This window comes from Tamandua tetradactyla, chromosome 2 (genome assembly GCF_023851605.1).
Source record: "Tamandua tetradactyla isolate mTamTet1 chromosome 2, mTamTet1.pri, whole genome shotgun sequence".
NCBI classification, from domain to species: Eukaryota; Metazoa; Chordata; class Mammalia; order Pilosa; family Myrmecophagidae; genus Tamandua; species Tamandua tetradactyla.
This window is the reverse complement of record NC_135328.1, coordinates 172,430,931-172,451,454: the sequence shown is the minus strand read 5'-3', so window position 1 is coordinate 172,451,454 and position 20,524 is coordinate 172,430,931. Positions and strand designations below refer to the sequence as shown.

At 37.7% G+C, this 20,524-nt stretch overlaps 1 protein-coding gene across 3 annotated transcripts in view; it reads left to right on the top strand.

Annotated features, from left to right (window-relative positions):
- The window catches only part of ELAVL4 (ELAV like RNA binding protein 4), a 145,970-nt gene that overhangs the window by 58,240 nt on the left and 67,206 nt on the right, over window positions 1–20,524 (top strand). For 2 of the 3 annotated variants that reach the window (XM_077149712.1, XM_077149715.1), the window contains exon 1: window positions 5,400–5,536. The exons of the other annotated variant lie outside the window; for it this stretch is intronic. In XM_077149712.1, the coding sequence (XP_077005827.1) occupies window positions 5,513–5,536 (24 nt within the window). In that variant the 5' untranslated portion in view covers window positions 5,400–5,512. Of the gene's footprint in view, window positions 1–5,399; window positions 5,537–20,524 lie in introns of those variants that run through there. 3 annotated transcript variants of the gene reach the window in all.

Below are 20,524 nucleotides of genomic sequence, written 5' to 3'. Positions count from 1 at the left end.
ATGAGAGCAACTCCTCCTTCTCACTCCCCAGTTAAAAATTGTCACTTGAAACTTAATATATGCGAGGAGGTTAAATGATATTAAGTGATGCAGCCTCGACTTAAAAGATAAAGGAGACAGTCCATGTTATGTGAACCGAATGTTGCCTGGATGGTCTAGAAAAATACTAATGTCGACATCTGTGTTTGCAAGAGGATGTGGAAGTTCCAGGGCTTTAATTTTGTCCAGCCAAGAAAACAAAATCCTAGTTATCTGTGTGTTGGTTTCTGTTTTAGACACGTGGGAACATAGCATGGTGCATGCATACTTTGTAAATAATAAGACCCTCCTTAAAATCGGAACATAAAACAATATAAGTGATATAATTTCTTCTTGTCCAGGTGATTCTATATCCTTTTAACACCCCCCTTCCCCCATCACTTGGAGCTTTCAACTTGGGACATTGTATTTATTCCTGGCAGAGGAGCAGATTAATTGGAATAGAGTGGTACAAAGGAGACGCCAAGTTAGCTATACATTCAAAATAGTATACACCAGAAATGTTCCGCTTCGAGGCATATCTTAGGGGAAAAGAACAGCAGTGGATAGAGATATATGATTGTTTTGCTTTTGTGGTTTATTCATGTAATTGTCTTTTTTAAAAAGATACTTCAAAATTTTTTTTAGTGTCTTTTCTTTTAGGCTTTTGGTTATTTCCTTCTCATGAAAGACCTAATGTTTTATTCAGAAGAAAAAGTTGCAACCTTAAACTCTTGCCTCCATGTTATATGTGGTACATCCATATGCACACTTTTGAATTGGGTTTTCATCACATATGTGTGAATATTTTTATCTTTTTGCCAAAGGAAAATATTTCCATGAATCTTTGGTTTTCCCCTTGCTCTCTGTTAATTGGATTTTCCTATTCATCATTTGCTGAATGAAACAAAGCTTGTGTGTGTCTCATTCTTCACAGTTCTTATTAGAATTGGTGATGGTGTTTTGGTTTTTGTTTCCTTGCAATAAAGCAGGAGCAGGAATTTTATTTATTTTGACAAGATACAGTGAGAGACAATCTTGCCTGTTACGATGCTGGCGTTTCTCATGTCACATCCTACACCCAAAAGCTATTCCAAAGGGGAGAAAACAATCTCTTAAGATGGTTCATTTGAATCTGTGCACTCTACCCACCTGGTGGTTATATAGAGAACTGTTACTTTAAAGAGTAGTTTAAACACCAGCCATGTTTGGGGCAGGCTGCTCTTGCAAAGAGAGCAGTACATATAACAGGAGTCTACTGTGTGTGAGATAAGGGGAAAATTCAGCTCACTGACTAGAGGTTTTAATGTGCGAACTCTAGGGAAATAATATATTGACTGTTCCGTGGCGCGCAAGAAAATTGAAGAACCCTTTGCAGACGGAGTGCTTTGCAAAGGATTCTTTCTGTTTCTCTTAAAACAAAATCTGTGGCAAGATGTTTGAAATCAGCAGGACGCTTAATGCTGCTTTGTTAAATAATGAGGTAATATTTTGTCACTTTTTTCTGGGCAGCATCTGTTTTTTTTTTTCTCCTCTCTCCATTATTTTTTCTATGTTTATGAAAGATTCTTTTTTTTTTCCTCATGGAAGTCAAGGAAAAACAATTCACGCTTTCATTTCTGTTCCTTCCGTTCGGTGCTTTTGGAGAATTTGGTTGTCTTTTTTTATTTGCAGTTTCAGCTGGCTGCTGTTTCCTAGCCCATTGTGCCACGTAAGGCTTCTCTCCACTGCGCGGAGTAGGTAGTTATTAACGCTGAATTGGCTTCTGGTACAGTCCATCTGGACTCTGTATGGGAAAGCTGGCTGCCGGCGACTGATGCTGAGATATCTGCAACCTTTGGGATGTGTGCATGGTGGCGAGGGGGTGACTGATATGAGATTACTTCTTTTAAGGGAAATTGTTATTAATGAGTCAAGAAACTGCTCATTTATGGTAAGAAGGATACAGTGGCGCTGGCAGCCCCACAGCTCTGGGATATCATTTTTAGGTTGCCTTAGCTGCTTGAGTGAGACAAGTTTCTTTCTGTGGTGGTGAAGGATTGTGGTGGAAAAAAAAATCATGCATGACTGGAAGACTCGCCAGCCTGATTCTTGAGATAATATATTGAGAATCTGTTGCTTTACAAATGTCATACCACTGATGTAGTGGTCAGCCCCTCACTCTGAAAGATGAATGGTACTATTGGAAATGCAATAATAAGGTTGACTTTTCCCAACAATAGGATTCTGCCTTTGTCTTTACAGAAAAAGACCTCTGAGGACATTTGTGCATTTGTTTGAGGATTTCGTTGAAAGACTTTAGAATGGAGGTTTTTGGAGAAGTGATTAATATACAAAGTGCATGGATTTTTTTTTTCTTAGCCTAACAAACACCACTAATTATTTATGCCATAAAATTCAGTTTATTTCAGAAAAGTGGTCAGAAGATCCTTTGATATACCTAATGTTAATTTATAGCTCTCTAAGTGTGTTGAGGTTAGTATGGATGGGAGAAAAGAATAAAAAATTCTTTTATTTTTATCAGTCTTCAGAGAAATACTAAGTAAACATTTTGTTCCAAGTGAGCTGTTTGTATTTGTGTATTTGACATCGTTGTGTTAATGTTTACTTTTCACAATATTTTGATATTGGTGAGATAGCACTCATAGAGTTTCTGTTGTTGATTTGGGCACATGTTCTTGCTTTGTATACATACGTTGAGCCATTTAGAACACTTAACCTGTGAATTCATCCATAGTACACAGAACAAGTGATACTGGGGAACCACTGGGACTCATAGGATTCTATACAATTGTTAAAGAAGATATTTTAAAAGTTTACTTAATTCATTGTTGCTCCATTGAAAAGGTTATTTTGAACATTTCTACTTTTCTATTTCATGGATTTTCATTTCTAATAGCTGAATGTATTTTTATTCAGTTCTTAACAGTTAATGCAGTATACCCAACACATCTTGTTTTATGGTGCAGCTGTGTTTTTAAAACTGTGTGTATGTTTGTGTTTCATAAAATAGTAGCTTGGAGAAAGAATAGATACAATTTTTTTAAATTTTAAAATTTAAAGATCATTTTCTTTTATAGTAATTTTTCACAAAACAATTTATTCTTGGGTTTTGTAACCCAGAAGTGTAGTATGTTTTTCAGCCTATATTTCCTCACTGCCTAGTTCCATCTCATTGTCAACTCCAGCCAAGGATAAAAAATATGTTGAATTATGTCTTTGATAATATCTGTAACTTCTGTGTATTTATTGGGTACAAATTGATTAAATTATGAATGAAATAAATAGTCCTACATTTTAGCCTTTGGATAGGTTTAAAGAATAAACTCCTCAGATAAGCCCCTTAAAAAATCCAAACCAAAAAAAAATATATGCAAAACAGAAAATTGGTAGCATAGAGGTTTGAAATGGATAACGTAGGCCGATAATCTGTGTGTATTGCCACACATTTGCTAAATGCCTCTTTGAAAGTCTAAGAGACTAGAGGGGAAAAAAGGGCATCCCTTGAAGGAAACAAGCAAAATTACCCGTTCAGTTAAGCAAGAATGGCCTTCTGCAAAATTATAAAATGAGACTGTTGTCAAAATCATGCTTTACCTTTGTCTATAGCTGTAAGGTTAGCAAAGGGAGAATGTATATCAATGGATTTTTAAAAATTCAGATCATGTTCCTAATCCAAGTTGAGAAATAGTTTCATTTAAATAAATCATTCATCATTTTCTGTTTTGAAAAGCTAAGACAGAAGGCAGAAAGGTAGAGGCAGACAGCTGCCCTCCTCTCCAGCCCCTCCCCCAAATGTTTTCTTTTTTATTTGTTGGGAAACAGTTTTCTGAGACAAACTTGTGTGACCCTACATCAGTGAGCAAGAGCAATCTCTAACTTACTTTCTTTTGAAATGCTGGCTATGGTAGCTGCAGCAGGAGCATTAATTACTAAAAATCAGCAATACTGGGAAATAATAAAGTTAAAATGTAGACGTATTAGCACATTAAAGTGCTTTTGTTGTATCTTTACGCCTAGAGGCAGATCATTAAATATGCATTTCTCTAGAAAGCAACTGTCGAGAAAGATAAGGTGGTTGAAAATATTCCGTACTGTAAAAGCCCTCCATCAGAGATGGGATGGTGCAGCCCTCGGGACATGAGAAAGGGAGGACCCTCCCACTGTTAAGGTTTGCAAGCTGTCAGTGACCTGCAGTTGTTACAGTACTTTTGAGCTGGGAGGAGGGAAAAGGTAAAAATACAAGTGTGGCTGTTGTTGCTTTAGCCGGGCCTTAATTACCAGACACAAGAAGCAGTTCAGAAATCTGGTCTCTGTTGTTGTAGAGGTCACCAAATCATTAACATCGTCAATCTGGCAGTAGCTAATTTAAATAGCACCTGATGTTGCAACGCCCCCCTTCGTTTCCCCAGCCAATCAGATACTGCCTTCGGCTGACAGATGGTCCCATAAATGGATGTAAAAAGGGGAAGCTTCGAGCCAATTTCAGCAAGGCTCTGTTCAGTTGTTCTTATCTACATCCTAGAATCGGGTTTCAGATCACTGCGCCTTTTCTTTCTTTTTTTTTTCTTTCTTTCCCCCCCTACCCTGCCCCCCAAAATAACTGATTTACTTTACAGTCATCCACACTGTGTTTTGTGGATCTTTAAATATATATAACAGTAGTAGTCACTTAAAAATATATATTCTGAAACCTTTGCAAATTTTAAGAGAAGAGTCGAAGCTCTGCGAGACCCAATATTTGCCAATAAGAATGGTTATGGTAGGTATGACTAGATTTATAATCTGTTGTTTGTGTTGCTGGAGGGAAGAAAAGCATCTACACCTTGGCCAGTCTTTTGCTTGCACAAGAGTTTTAGTTCTGTGCTGCTGTTTGGCTCCTACATTTACTATCTCTTTTGTGTAGAGAGTGCGGGTAGGTACTTTTATTGAAAAGCATTGGGGAGATAGATTGTCATTTTTTAAAGGTTGTTGTCAATTTTCCCTTCAAAATAAAGGCAGGGAAGGGTGGGCTGAAATAATTGCTGGTTTGTTGAAAGGTTATGTTACACGAAACCAAACAGCAAAAGAAGGGTTTTCTTTTTCAGAAGGGAGGGGGATTTGTCTGTGTGCCTGGGTTTTGTGGGGTTGGGGGTGGATGCAGCAGGGTTAGGAATCTCTTCATTTACGTGCTGGAAATTTAAACCTCAAGAGGCAGCTCCGGGTACTAAGCGTTGAGATGGGCAGTTGTGTTTCGGGGGACTGCGCAGTCAAAACGGCAAAGAGAGTGATTTATTTGGGCTTCAGTAAATGCTGCATCTTGTATTTCAAAGAGTTTCCTGTCATGACCTCATAAAAAAGAGGAGGCGGCTTGTATGTGTAGCAGTGCCTGGTGTGTTTAGTTGTTGCTTCCTTCTCTGGGCAGCAGCTCTGTAAGAAGGAATGTCAGCTTTTACATAACGTTCCTTTCTGCTTTTGACACACTGTGTGAGGGTCCATCTTCTTCTGATCACAGATGGAGTGGAATGGCTTGAAGATGGTAAGTGAAAAAAAGGAAGGCAGCTTGGAGGTTCCAGCCGTGGGTGTGTGTGTGTATCTGTAAGGATGGTGGACTGTGCATTGTAAATCACTGTGCAGATTGTTTGTGTGTGTGTATGTGAGTGTGTGTTTATTAGTATTTCTCTTCTCTGAAAACCAGAATGCATCTCCAAATGTAATGGCACTGCATGCATGCATGGCAACACTGCCTCTTCCATCTAACACACATTTTAGCCAAGCAAGGTTCATGTCTTTTTTGACAATCACAATGTCACTGTCACTGTTGGCTCCTGTGTCCACAGCCTCTGTGAGCCTTCAACTGAATTACACGACTGTTAAAGTTAAAGGCACATTTCTTTTTCAGTCTCATGCTAGGAGTGATGAGGAAGGCAGGGAATGAGGGATGGAGGAGATGAGATTCAGTACCCACAGATGGAATTGTGAACAGGACTTTTGAATGTGGAAGGGGAAGTGGAAAACCTTTCTGCCAAAGTAGTAAATCTATTTTTAGCATCATCTTTTTCTGAAAAAAGAAGCAGGGGAACTCCTTGAGTGCCGCTCCTGTCGCCGGATGTTGACCCTGAAGATACAGCACAAAATGGCATGATCAAATGCCATGAGTGCTCACTTTGACTTTGAATTTTCACCAGGCAATAGCTTTCACAGGGGGTTCAGAACTGGGTATGGGGGAAGGCGTAAATTCATATCTATCTCGCTCGTTTTTCACTAGAAAAGCCTGGGGAGGACTTTTTGCTCTGCAGAGATGTTTTAACAAAGCTGTGGTCTTTTCCCCCATTCTTAGAGGATTGCCTTTGTCTGGCTGCTTGTTTTGATGGGTGTAAAACAAATAAGATTAGACCCAGCAGCCCAACTGAAAGCGATAGCTGGGAGGAAAACCCAATGAAAGGTTGCCGGGGAAACGAACAGAGGAGAAGCCGAGTAGGGAGCAGGTGGCTATCATGAGAACACACTGCAAACAGTGTTAAAAAGGGGGGTGGGGGGGGACAGGACCTCGATTATCTTTGCCGTTCTTTGTGGCTGGCCCAACTTTAATTATTCTTTATAAATAGGTGTTAATTACATTTCTGACTCTGGTTTACAGTGATTTTTAGAAATCTATTTTTAAGCATCTGTTCTGTCTCCCCTGTTTTGGTTTTTTTTGGGGGGGGGGGTTAGAAAACACACAGAGAGAGAGAAGGATGGGGGAAGGGAGGGTAGGGAATCTTGCTTTTTTTTTGCTTTCCCCCTTTTCCCTGCTGTGAAATTGTACGTGCGAAAAATTGCAAGGAATCCTGTGAGGCCATTTGAAAAAAATGTAAATTATATTGAATGAAGTTGACGGAAACATAATAGTGAACTCTCACAGCTGATAGGTTCTGCAGATAATTTCTTAGAAATTTCCAGCAACTCTCCTTAGGAGAAATATAGGTAGAATAGATTTACCCTAAGCAATGATATTGTATTAGGCGATATTGGTGTTTTTACTAAATCAGATGTTGGTAAAACAGTTCTGGGGAGTTCATTGTATCTCTTATTTTATATGCTTAGTAGAAATTACTTTAAAAAATAAAAAATGAAGGCTGTGTTCTTGCCTATTGCTCTGCTTCCCTCCTTTCCATGCCTCCAGCTACAGAATCCATCAGGCTACCCTCACAACCATTGCCTTCCACTAGGTATTTGTTCCTAGTTCTGATCTTGACATAAATTGAGTGAAAAGCTGAATTTTTTAGTGTGTCTTGATGTCTGGGACCTACGCGGCGCTGGGTAACAGGCATCTCTCCCCTTTTCTCCAAGTGTGGTTTACTAGTAGTTTCTTTTTCCCATTGTGGTAGGTACCAGAAGAACGGAAAGGTATACTACTTGGGTAAATAGGAGATAGCATAAAAACAACTGAAACAGTGAATCGTTATGGCTCCTTCCTGAGAGACAAAATAGATACATGATCAGGTAGCTTTTTTAAGTCCCAAAATGAGTGATTGAAAAAATACTGAAATATGTTAAAGGTTAAGAAATCTAATAGGTTTAATGAAAGTACTCTTAATTTTTACTCTCCACATTGCAAATCTCCACCCACCCTCCCCCATTCCTTTTTCCTTGCAGATTCTTCTTTTTGCTTTGTCTTTTCTTATAGGGGGCAATTTTTTTATTTGTTTTGGACTCGTCGTAAAAATAAACTTATCTTTTTGTCACGCATTTCAACCTTGCTCCCATACTGTAAACGCTTAAACATATGCTGTCTTTAAAAATAAAACTGTTTCTTGATTATCTCTAAAATAGTTTTTTGTTTTCTGAAAATTTTTCAGTTGGGAAAAATAATTTCCTTAAGAACTATAATCTTGGTTTGGGTTGTAAAAAGAGACACGTGGTTCTGCTGCTGACCTTTCTTGCTTCTTTGTCTTAAAAATATTGATGCCTACTACCTGCATGTGGAGGTGTACCTTTGTGGAAGTGCAGGGCTGAGTGTGCATTTATTAGGAAATGAAGATCTGATTGGAGATATTTCTGGAGAAAGCACCTGACTACAGCTTGGTTTTAATGTGCAGAATGTGTGTACAATATAGAGTAATATAATGGCTAAATCGTTTAATATTTAAAAATGTAAAAGGGCACATTGAACAAGATGGGGAAATTGGTGACAAATTGGTTTGAGAATTAGTGATTTACAAGGGCTATTTTAATACCTTACTTTAAAAAAACACCTAACAAACAGCTTAACGATGCATTTGTGATCTCAGTCCCATTCATTCCTTGCAGACATTCATTCAAGTCATCCTCCTGACCAGATACAGATGGGCTTGCCTCTGTTTGATAGTTTGTGCAAAGCCTTAAAACTTTTTCTTCTCCCTCTATCCCTTCCTCGGTCCTTTGAATATTAAAGGATTTTGTTAGGAGAGTAAGGCCAGATTGTTGTGAGGTAACAACAATGGAATACTTTTTAAAAAATATTTGTTTTTTTTAAACTTAGCTTTGAAATGGGATTTGGGACATATTAGACTACAGATATTTTTAAATTAGCATTTCTATTGGGGATAATCTATTTGAAATTTTAAATCTAGAAGCTATTGCATGAATGGTACTGTGTATGTGTGTGTTTCATTTCTTTAAAATATTTTAATTTGTGGATGAATTGGGGTGTTTTCCTTCAGCTTAGAGAAACTATGAACAATGAAAGGCTTTCCTCCAGGTAAGTTCTTCTCTTTGGTTTGATTTCTTCCCTTTGCAATTATCTCCTTATTGTGAGTGGAATTTTCAAAATTTCTTCCTGTATGTGGACCAAATATTATTGCTTTCATGAGTAGATATGATGCTTTAATTAATCCTGGCATCTTGATGCCATATTTAAGTTAAAGAAAAAAAAACGGAAACAAATTGTGCTAAAAGTAAGGAATGGCAATCTTGTTAGAGGTCAGTATATATGGACAGAGATACTTTGGCTTTGACAAATTTCTTCATCAGTTCCAATGATCTGTGGGCACCAAGCACTTAATTTATACAACTGAACACTTGATATGTACATTGTTGCTGAGCTGGCCAGCGGATGCTAGACACACCAGTATGCACTGGCAAATGCTGCAATGCAGTACTTTTTCTCCAGTGCCCTTGGAGTTTTGGCGGGTAGGACACGAACTTATGTTCTCAAGCTTCCATCTTACTATATCCCAGTCGATGGTCCATGTTGTACAGAATTGGCCAGTTCCCCTTTTGAAAGCAAAGTCAGCCTTTTATTGCTCACCACCATCTCTCCATCCATTTGATAGATTTATAGAAAATACGTGTGTGAGAGAGAGAGGGAGAGAGACTGTATGTGAGAATAAGTGCAATTGTACGAGTTTCTGGATTCCTGTACCTGTCCTTACTTGGTTTTACCAAATTATGCTTACCTGCAGATATATGTCCATATATAAGTGGAAAGAAAACAATAATGGGCTCGTATCCCATAAGAACTGACTTCTCTTCACAAACTCAAAGTGAGATTCTCTTACTAGAAAAAATACAGAACTTTAAACGTTACGTTTGAAAAAAATCCAAACTCTGCAGACTTCCATTGATAGCCAGACACCTTTCCCTTGAGAAACTATAAAAGTTGTGCAAATCCATAACATTATTTGTGAGCTAGAAACTGTGCTTTCAATGAAAGGATTGTGTTCAAATTAAATTGTATGTGTATGTATGTGAGGGAAGGGTTGTTTTTTTGTCGAGAGCGTTTGAACTAGTCTTAAACCATTGGTTAAAAACAAAGAGGACATAGATGGCTGTGTTTGTATCTTGTGCTTTGTTTTGTGAGTATGTGTGTTAGGAATATCCTTGTATTTTTGAAATCTCAGTGTATTTTAGGGTTTAGAGGACTTTTATAGGTCAGAAGTTTTCTAAGGGTAAGAAGAATGGTTATCTGTGGGTGGGAGTTGTCACAAGCAATAATTGTCTTAAATTAGCTATCTAGAAATGGAAAGGGAAAAAAGGCTGGAGGACAAGAGTGGAGAGGGATACCACCATGTGGGTCTGCACCTTGCCGGTATAGGAAATAATGAGTGATAAATTTTTACTGGGTGTGATGTGGGAGGTCCAATAATTTCTCAGAAACTTGACTTTGCAGATTCATTACTTCCTTGCTCACTTATTCACCTTTAATTATATCCAGTTTGGGATCCTAGTTGGGATACCAAATATGAGCCATTTTGTTTGTTGTTTACTTCATTAAGAATGCAGACAGTGTTTTCATAATAGTTTTGGAGCATCGGTGTTAGGAATCAGGGACTTTGGAAATAGAAGTGGTACAAAAGAACAAAAAATAAGAAAGCATTTAGTCAGCAACTTGCTTTGGATGGTCACATCCACTCTGCTTAATGGTAATATTTATGCGGTTCCTTGTACATTCATTAAGAAATAATTTCTGCAGCGTCAGTGCTCCTAATAGGCTGGTAGTGTTATCTCTCTCTCTCTCTCTCTCTCTCAAACTACCGCCCCCCCACTATGAAATTCTACCTTTCCCCAGACCATTTTAGGACTGACCATTTTTGCTTTCAAGAGGCTCATTAATCAGATCCTCATTATATCTAACATTAGAGATATTTTTCCCTTCAATAAAAAAGGCAATCAAGAAATGCTGAGAACCATAAAGAAATACTTTAAATAAATTTCAGTTATGAAAGCAGTGAAAAATGGTGAAAAAAATGTCAGTGTAATTGTTGCACTTGCATTTTTTTTGAAAGCCTTATTTTTAACCACACGGTAAAATGCAACCTAGCATATGTGACTTTAAAAATAAGGGCAAAATTTAACTTTTCAGGAGAAAATAACTTCCCCTGGACTCTTGTTTTGGAAAATAGCATTTGAATGCAAGTTTAATTTTTAAATTATGCATTTTAAACTATAGAAATGTAATTCATAATCTTTTCTTCTATAAGAAGTTTAGATCTTTTCTCAGGATGTGGGGAAACAGAGCAACAATTCCAACCAAGATGGCAAATTCTGAAAATGCAACAGAATGGTGAGAAGGAGGTTTCGCCTCTCTATACACTTGATGACATTGAATCCTCTCCTGTTCTTTCTGTAAATCAGTTACCAACTATTGTTGTCTTCTCTCTTGTAACAACTACTAGTCCTTGAATTTGTTTTGTCAACCATTTTCACGATAGAGGCTAACCCATCAGTTGTTGTTGGGTGAAGATGTATTTGTTGAGAACTTACTTTGTACATTTCTTTGGAACATGTATTCAAGGTCACTTTGAATAAGAGGATAAGTCCCCTGTGATTGGGGATAAAATGAAATGAGGAATTTTCAGGTCAGACACTACACAATGAGGTTTGTGTAAAATTATGAGAAAAGGTCTGTTGAAACATTCAAGTACACGGAAGTTTTTCATTTTGTATTTATAAGAGTATAGGCCTGACTCCAACTGATAGAAATAAAAAATCTTAGTCTTGTCTATAAGGTTTCACGTATCCAATGTTTGTTCTCAGGAAGAAGTTAAATTTGGACAGTTGGGAGGAACTTGTCTTTCTGTCAGCTGCTTGTGGAGTTTTGCTGAAACCTGCCAGTTTTATAGAAATATAAATACCTCACTTCTGACCAAGCTGGCTCCTTGATACTTTTTCCTGGGTTACTCTCCAGGGAGCACCTGAGCATGACCCTCTTGCTGTGCCTCTGTGAAAACTGAAAGTTTGCTAGTTTGAGCAGAAATCACAGACTTACTTTGTCAAACCCACCTAGATAGTGTGTGTGTGTGTGTGTGTGTGTGTGTGTGTGTGTGTGTGTGTAGTGTTTATGGGGTGTGTGTATATGCGTGTATGTATATGTGTATGCCATAGATAGACAGGTTCCCTGTGTACCCTGGAATGTGCCAATAATGGTTTTTCAAGTAGATTGTCTTTTACTAATCTGACAGTCTAAACCCTTTAGAGTTTTGTTTACTAATTTGAGAAATAACAGGCTGAGTTGGAATTTTTTTTAGGTGCCCTCTTTGAAATCACAGCAGTCATAAATATAGCTCTAATGATAAATTTTAGCTCTAAGTGCTAACTAAAGAGTCTGTAGTGGAAAAACCAAGAACTTGCAATCTTTACGAATAAAACTTTCAATAGAAGAGTGCTCACTTAAAATGGAGTAAATGACTAAGTCCCTGTAATTTGTGATTTTGTCCAGATTTGACTCGTCTTTATGTTACTTTTTGTAATGCAGCCTACCGCATCTAAAATTCTGGATATTGTACATGCCTTCAATATTAATTATCTCTGTTGATGCACTGGGTACAGACAGTACAGTTCCCATAAGTCTGGATCCTTACTGTAACATCTAAAAAAAAGTGATATTTATGAAAAGTATTGAGAAAGTTGTCCTCATAGTAATGGCTCCCCAAAGGAAGCTTTACATAAATGAACATATTTTATTCCAGATATTAAAAGGGAACCCTTAGCTTTTAATTTTTAATTTGGGTTAAAATATGTAAATTGGCTTTATTTTGGAGTTGCTTTGTTTTAGGTGGCTTTGGGGAAGGATAACTTTTTAGCTTGATTATATTTTAATCGCCTCTGTTCTAGAAAAGGTTCCAATCCTGAAATCGACTTGGTGATTAAGACCCAGAGGGCCAGTGTGCAGATGTGGCTGAAGTCATATTATACTCATTTGTATACATGAGGGAAAATTACATTTGTTTCTACTCAGATACCACTATTATCACATCTTTGTTGAGAAAGCTAGCTTAGAAGCTACGAAACTACAAGTCCAGCTAGGGCCTTGGAGAGCCCTCATGTTCTTCCTGTATAGGCAAGCTTCTGGAAAGATTTCTCTTCGTCTTACACTGGAAAGTGCAAAGGACTTATGGAATCAAGTAGACCTGGGTTGCAACCCTGACCTCCAGTTAATAGTTGGGTGATCTTGGTTGAGATAGTTTGACTTTGAATCTCAAGTTTCTCATCTTTAAGATGAGATTTATAATAATGCCTGTTACAGGATTTTTGTGAAGATAAAATGAGAAGAAGTATTTGAAGGCACCAGACATGGACAGGACCTGAAAATTGAAGATGCTTAGGGGAATGGTAGGTCTCTTTTAGTCTTGTCAGTCTTTCTGTCCCTTGGCAAAGGCCATTCCACAGGAAGAGGCCCATCTGTTTCCTGGGCCAGATGTACCAAAGGAGAGGTGACAATGCCTGCTTCCCTCATAGTCTCCATCCTCTTCCCAACACTTAAGGGGGTGACACACAGTTGTTTTTTAACATATACAAGCCTTCTTCAGTTCTTCCCTGCAATTGTGAGTCTTTATTAAGTTTTCTACATTGTCCTGAGGTTTTATAAGCATATCTAGAATCTCCTTTGGAATTATAATTATCTTGGGATTTAGTAGTCAAAAGAGAAAAAAGGTGAGCATAAAGTTAGTTTTTATTGGTGTTGGGTTTTTATTTCATTAAAGAGCCTGTTAGGAAATTTAGAAGTCAATCAGAAAGAAAATAAAAATGACTTCAGGTCAACTGATACAGCCCCATCTTGCTATCAAAAATATATATTGAGGGCGGGCCGCGGTGGCTCAGCGGGCAAGAGTGCTTGCCTGCCGTGCCGGAGGACCCCGGTTCGATTCCCGGCCCCAGCCCATGTAAAAAAAAAACAAACAAACAAACAAAATATAATAAAACAAGAAAATGTTTAAAAATGTTTCCCTTTCTTCCTCCCTTCCTTCCTTCCATCCTTCCTTCCTTCTCTGTCTTTCCTTCCCTTCCTCCCTCTCTCTAAAAAAAAAAAAAAAAAAATATATATATATATATATTGAAACCTGAATGTTATTTGATTTGGGCCCCAAACCAACTTATTTCGGAGGTCCTTTTCCCCTTCACCACCTCAGCTTTTTTTCTCTAAACCCCTTGTTTTCTCAACAGACTGAATTTTGAAGTTCTGTTTCTCAAGAATTGGTGAAGGGGTTGAGGCAAAAATTGTCGTAATGAGATTTTTCTAACTTGCCGTCAGCTTTCCTTCTGTTTAGTAAGGCAGAATGATGGATGACTTTAACAGTGCAAACAGCTCTGGAAGTGATCAGATTGACTGGAGAGGTATGTGAGATGTGAGCAGAAATCTGGCCCTTAATTTATTACCTTCCCATTTGAAGTCAGTGATGACCAGGGGGAGGGGGTGGGGGTGGGGTGGGGGTGGGGCACGGAAGGGAGGAAAAAGGAAGAAAATTACCACCTAGAACTTGACTGTAGTTTTTGTTGGGAAAGGATAGTGGGTGGTATAAGGACCAGTAATGGGTCAAGCCTAATTTTGTACCTTTTTTCCAAAACTTTGAAAAGGAGAATGAATAGGCACATTAAATAAATTGGCAAATTGTTCTAAATTGGAACTTGTTGCTGTCGCTAGTCAGGACAGAGAAATAATACAAGTACTTCCTAAAAGCGTTCAAGACTTGAGCTGAAAACAATCTTAGAGCATAGTTTTAATGTCATGGGTTTTTAATTCCAGTTCATGTGATCATGGGAAGCGTGTGAAGGGGAGTCATTTTCTTTTATTCAATTCAATCCTTAAAACTAGGGGTGGGCCGCGGTGGCTCAGCGGGCAAAGTGCTTGCCTGCTATGCCGGAGGACCTCGGTTCGATTCCCGGCCCCAGCCCATGTAACAAAAAAACGGAAAAACAAAATACAATAAAACAAGAAAAAATGTTTCCCTTCCTTCCTTCTATCCTTTCTTCCTTCTCTAAAAAAAAAAAAAAAAAAAAAAAAAAAACTATTGGCAGAGGTTATAAGTTGACCTGATCCTCCAAGTACCATTTTGCAGGCCTTAATATTTTTGGAAGTAAGACCCTTTACTGTGAAAAAGACAATAGAACTTTTCTCGTTCTACTTGAATCTTTTTCAAGCCTTTACCAAGATTGTAAGGATTTTGTATAAAGCCTTATATATGGTATGCAAGCTCTATGAAAGAAATTAGTTGATTTTAGAATATGTTTGTATGGCTGTAACTGTATCTGTGAAAGAAAGGGAGCTGAAATTTTGTAAAGGATGGCATCGAAGACATTTATCCATACTTAATTGATGAAGGACCTGAAGGAGATGATGAGGTGAATGATTTAAGTGCAGTAAATGGGGAGAATAGAGGGCAAATGGGTAGTCGTAGAACCTTCTTGCTAGAAAGTGTTATATTTAATAATTGAAAATTCATCCATCTTTAAGCCAATACTTGAATCCCAAATCCTTTACATCTCTGGCTTAAAGTTTTTCACAAGAAGAAAAAAGATTTCAAGGTTAGAAGAGCTTTGGTAAAAACTCTTAAACAGGTGTCCATTTACTGAATTTTGGTGACATGGATTCACGTTTGGTATGATCTTAACAGTACTCTTTCTGAACTATCTGTTTTTGTCTTTTTTCTGAGAACAGGAGGAAATTTGCATTCTAAAACTTTGCTTTTCCCGGCACAGTTCTGCTGTAACAGATCTATGTTCTGGAAATCATCTCTCATATTCACATAGCATTGGATAATTTTTGGTCTATGGTGTCAGTTTGATCCCCTTTATATAGTTAGGGCAATTACTGTGAACCTCTTTTTATAGAAAATAAAACTCAATTGCTTGCCTAAGTTTACCTATCTAGCAGTATAAGAAGTACTAACTCCCAAGTCTGTGGGAATATATTCAGCTTTGCCAAAATTTACTTTTTTAGGAAAAAAATATAATGATTCCTTTTCAAAATTTAGTTTTCCATTGTGGAATCAGCAAATATATATTACATGACTATTGCATGTAAACCACATTCTAACTGCCTTCTGGAATGTCACAGTATTTAAAATATTTTAATATAATGAGTAAGGACAATTACAGTCAATGTGAAAATTATCTCAGCAGAGGAAGTACAAAGCACAGAGGAGGGAGACATTAATTCCTGTTGGGAGAGTGAGACAAGATTTCATGGAGGAAAAGCCACTTGAGTGGAATCAGGAAAGATGGGTAGGCAAAAAAATTAGGTGAAAAGAGAATTCTACATGGAGGGAATAGTATGCTTTAGGATGGGAAGGGTTTACTTAAGGAATGATAAGTAGTCTGATGTGAATGCAGCACAGGATGTGCAAAGATAAAGCTGGAGAGAGGTAAAAGCTATGGTTTAAGAAGGTTTTTAACTGTTCAGGTAAGGTGTTTTTTCTTGGTTTTGACTTTATGTGACTTGTTAGCAATGGAATGTCTTAGATCAGCAGACTAGTTTCCTGATTGTTTTGCAGGGTCGAGGACCTGTCTTTATTGAGTCATGATTTCTCAGAAGTTGAAATCACCCTAAAGATGCTTCTAAATTAGATATTGATTTAGAGGTAATCAGCATTGGAGTACTCTTCTGGTCATAATGTGATATTGGCTATTCAGTGGTGAAGTCACACTGGCGACTGGCTTTAGGGTTACAGTGCCAGAAAGCAGTAGGAGGAAAAATACCAGCTTTATTTCAGGTGCCATTAGAGGAGTACACTGGATTGTCTCACCAACAGGTATGAGTGCTCATTTTGTGGAATAATGTGTGGCAGAGAGAGAGTGGGTATAGGGGGGGAATAAGTTTGTTTCCTTTCCTATAGAAAAGTACTTACTTTAAACTTAACCAAGGTATGTTTGCTTTCCCTAGTAGTCTGTGTCTAGAGGGGGCAGAGATGATGGTAAATGCTCTTGAATCTCAGTGTTTGGATCTTAGGTACTCAATAAATGTTTATTGAATTGAATTGGGTTATCATAATGTAATTTCTTAAAAGAGCCTGAATTACAAAATTAGAAGACTTATGAGTCTTGGATCTCTCAGGAACTTGTGGGAGCTTATTTAGCCCAAGGTATCTAACTTCTGACCCTCAGTTTCTTAATATATAACATTGAATTAATTCAACTTCTTGCCTAGATAAGAGAATCCGTGACACACGACTGCTCAAACAGACAGGATAGCAATATTAGTAAATTACTAGGTTCTAGTTTTGCCTGTAATCATTTTACTGGGTCTTGACCAGCATTAAAAATAGATAAACAGAACAATGGAATGAATTAGAAAAGAAAATGTCAGTGGATGGTACTTAGTAAGGGTATTATTTCATGAAACTTTTGTTTCAAGTACATGGATGTGTTCTGAGTTTGATAAGTTGCTGAGTAAATGTATTTCTTACTGTGGATTGTAGTCAGAAAAGTGTGAGAAACTGTTCTGGATGATCATGAACTCTAGAATATCCAAAGAAAAAATAATTTTTTCAAAGCTATGCCATGCAAAATCCTCAGTTATTTTCTAAATTATTAAAGAAAGGATGACTTCTGATTATTTTAGATTTAATGTGGAGCATTATATCCTAACTCTTTGAAAATGAATGATGTCTACATGGTACATGTTAGGGTCTTCTGTTGTTTAAAATATTTATTAATGAGCAAACCTTATTATTTGCACTACTTAGCTGAACCTGCAAAGTATTAAATGATAATTTTGATAATAATGAGTAGTGGAAGTGGCTAGAGGTAAGACTTAGAAGTAATGAGGATAGTTTACATTTCTTGAGTTCTTATCCGTGAGCTAGTTTATGGATGAGGTAACCAAGGTACGGAGAGGTAAATGAAGGTTAAACAGCCAACAAATGGTTGGGCAAAGATTTGATTGAATTTATCTGATTCCAGAGAAAAATTTAAAAGATTTATTCAGTTCCATGAAGATTTATTAAAACTCCTACTATATGTTAGCATTGTACTTCTCTCTGCCTTATGCTACAAAAGGTAAGTAGTTTCGTTGGTCTCTGCTCAGAAGGTTTGTTAGCTGCCCTCCACATTTTACTCTATATGTGTGATTTGGATAAGATATTGTTCATTCACAACAGAAGATAGGACACATGCAGAGAGTTTCACACTCTGTATTTTATTTTGGAAGTATTGAGAAAAGTGCCTGGCACATAGTAGGCCTTTCATAACAATTTATTGAATTGAATTGAAATTGGGTTAATTCTTACCTGGGAGTCGGAGAGAGTGGAGAGTATTCGGAAGCCTTTGTCTAAAAAAATTACTGTGTCTAGCTGCATGGGTGTCCTTACCTGTGATGTGAACAGATCCAACGATCCTAAAGCCTTTCGGTCTATTTTGGAGCTCCTAAAATTGACAGCAGGGAAAAGTCAATCAGAGCTTAATAACTCAAATTGCAAACTTCAAGTTTCATTCAGCCAGAAAGAGCCTTTTTCATTCTAATATGAAAAGAGCATCCTGTGGTACAGACATTTGGAGAATGATAAGTGGAAGCCAGGTTTCCTTATGATGGAAATATCATTGTTGTTGTGGTTATTTTTGTTATGCCACTTACTAGCCTCATAACCTCAAGCAAGTTACTCTGCTTGCTTGCAGGGCTGTTGTAAAGATTGAAGAGATTCGTTTGTTAAATCTCATGAGTAGTTAACTATTTGCTCATCTCTGAAAATTTAATAGTAAGGGAGATACAGTCCCCTGTCCTCAAGGAGCTGAGCATCTGGTAAAAATGCTGTCAGCAGTGGGAATCAAACTCCCACCAACCTGCAAGGGCCACTACCTAAGAGAATGCAACACTGTACAATCTGTCTTGGGGTATGTGTATTACTGTCATGTTTATGTCTCATTTCCATCATCACAATTTTAAGTTTACTGAGGGTGATAATGCTGCAATATTCATAATTTTATTTCCTGCCATCCCTGGGCCGCAGGTTTACCTGTTGGCAGAATGTTACTTTATATAGTAGTTGTTCAATGAATCCAGTTTGGTTCAATTAATATTTATCAAGTTATTCAGAGTATTGTGCTGGAGAAGGAAAAGTAACATTAGGTGATAAGGGTTGAATTAAAAACTACTTTAGCACACCAAAGAGGAGTAGTATCGAAAGGTGATGACAAACTCTACCAGTACATTTTTACCCTATGATCTGTTTATGAAGAATATAGGGCCTCAAAGGAAATTTAGCAACAAAACTGAAAAAATGGTATATTCTTTCTTTCTCTCAGTAGTGCTATTTGTTTGTATTTCATAGGGAACCAGTGTATTTGCCACAGATACATAGTTGAGACAAGAGCTCAGAGATGCCTCCTTAACTGATTTGTAACTCAGGACTAGAACCAAGTGCAGCCATCTTTCCACAGCTCAGGAGACTCTCTGTGGTATGGTCTCTGCCCACCACTCCAGCCTCCCATCCTGCAGCCATTTGTCTTCTCTTCATGGTCCACTGTGGAATTGTACCATGCTGTTCCACACCTTTGCTGAAGTGGATCTCTCCATCATGAACAACCTTCTGCTTTTCTTCACCTGGCTTCATGACACAAATAGGAGGCCATCTCACTCAGAAAGGCTTCCCTGACTCCTCAAGCTGGGTACAGACTCCTCTGTTAGGACTGCCATCTTTCTTCCATCATTGGGCTTCCAAACTGTGTAATAGTAATCCATTGTTCATTTGTCCATGTTTCACCACCATCTCCACAATAAGAATCTGGGTTTATCACTGTGCCTTTGCACCTAATTAGTGCTCAGTAACTAATTGTTAACTGAATGATGTAGTTGAATGTTAGCTAGGTTATCCATAAATGGGTTCACATCAGGTGTTCTGTTAACTTTTAGCCCAGGAGAAGGGTGTTGGACCAAAAGACCCCTGGTCATAAAGACTGATTTTATCACTGTTGTTGCTCATGAAACACAGTTTTATAATTTTGACTTAAAGATCTTGAGTATATCCATTTACATGAAACTCTTCCTGATCATCATGACTCACCTATAATTCTCCAGTAATTCTTCTTCTTCTAGACTCCTTTATGGCACTTGCGCTCTGCACCACACAGTTAACAGTGATACATCACAATAATTGTGACCCTTTATAGTGTATGTGTCAGACTTTGCAAAAAGAACTTTAATTGGGCTATCTCATTAATCCTCATAAAAGCCCTAGGTAGCAGTATTTTTTATTCCTATTTTGAAGAAAGTGCACCCTATAACTTAAATAATCTGCACAAGGTCAAATGGCTTGTAAATGTCAGACTTGGGTTTCAAAGCCCAGTCTGTTTGATTCCAAAGCTCATATTTTATCTCTCATTTTATATTACCCATTTCTTATGAGGTAGGAACTAACAATAGACCTTTAACCTAGTGGTTATTAATAGGAACTCTGTATCCAGACTGCCTGGGTTCAAATTCTGGCTTTACCAATTGTGAGCTAAGCAAATTACTTACCCTCCCTATGCCTCAATTTCTTTATCTGTAAAATAGGGTTCTTTTGAGGATTTGATGGACTAATGCATTAAAGCACTTAAACAGCTTTTGGCATATTAAGTGACAGTGATTGCCATCATTATTATTAGCATCCGATAGTCATCTGAGTCCTGCCCTTCAAATATTTGTTCAGTGCCTACTGTGTGCCAGGCACTGTCCTAGATGCTGGGAAAACAGCCCTGCCTCATGAAACTTTCATTCTAGTGGGGGAAGACAGACAATAGCACAAGTAAAAAAAGCAAATACCATGTACTGTGTGATATTTTTTCATTTCACATAGCTGAAAGTGTTATTTTA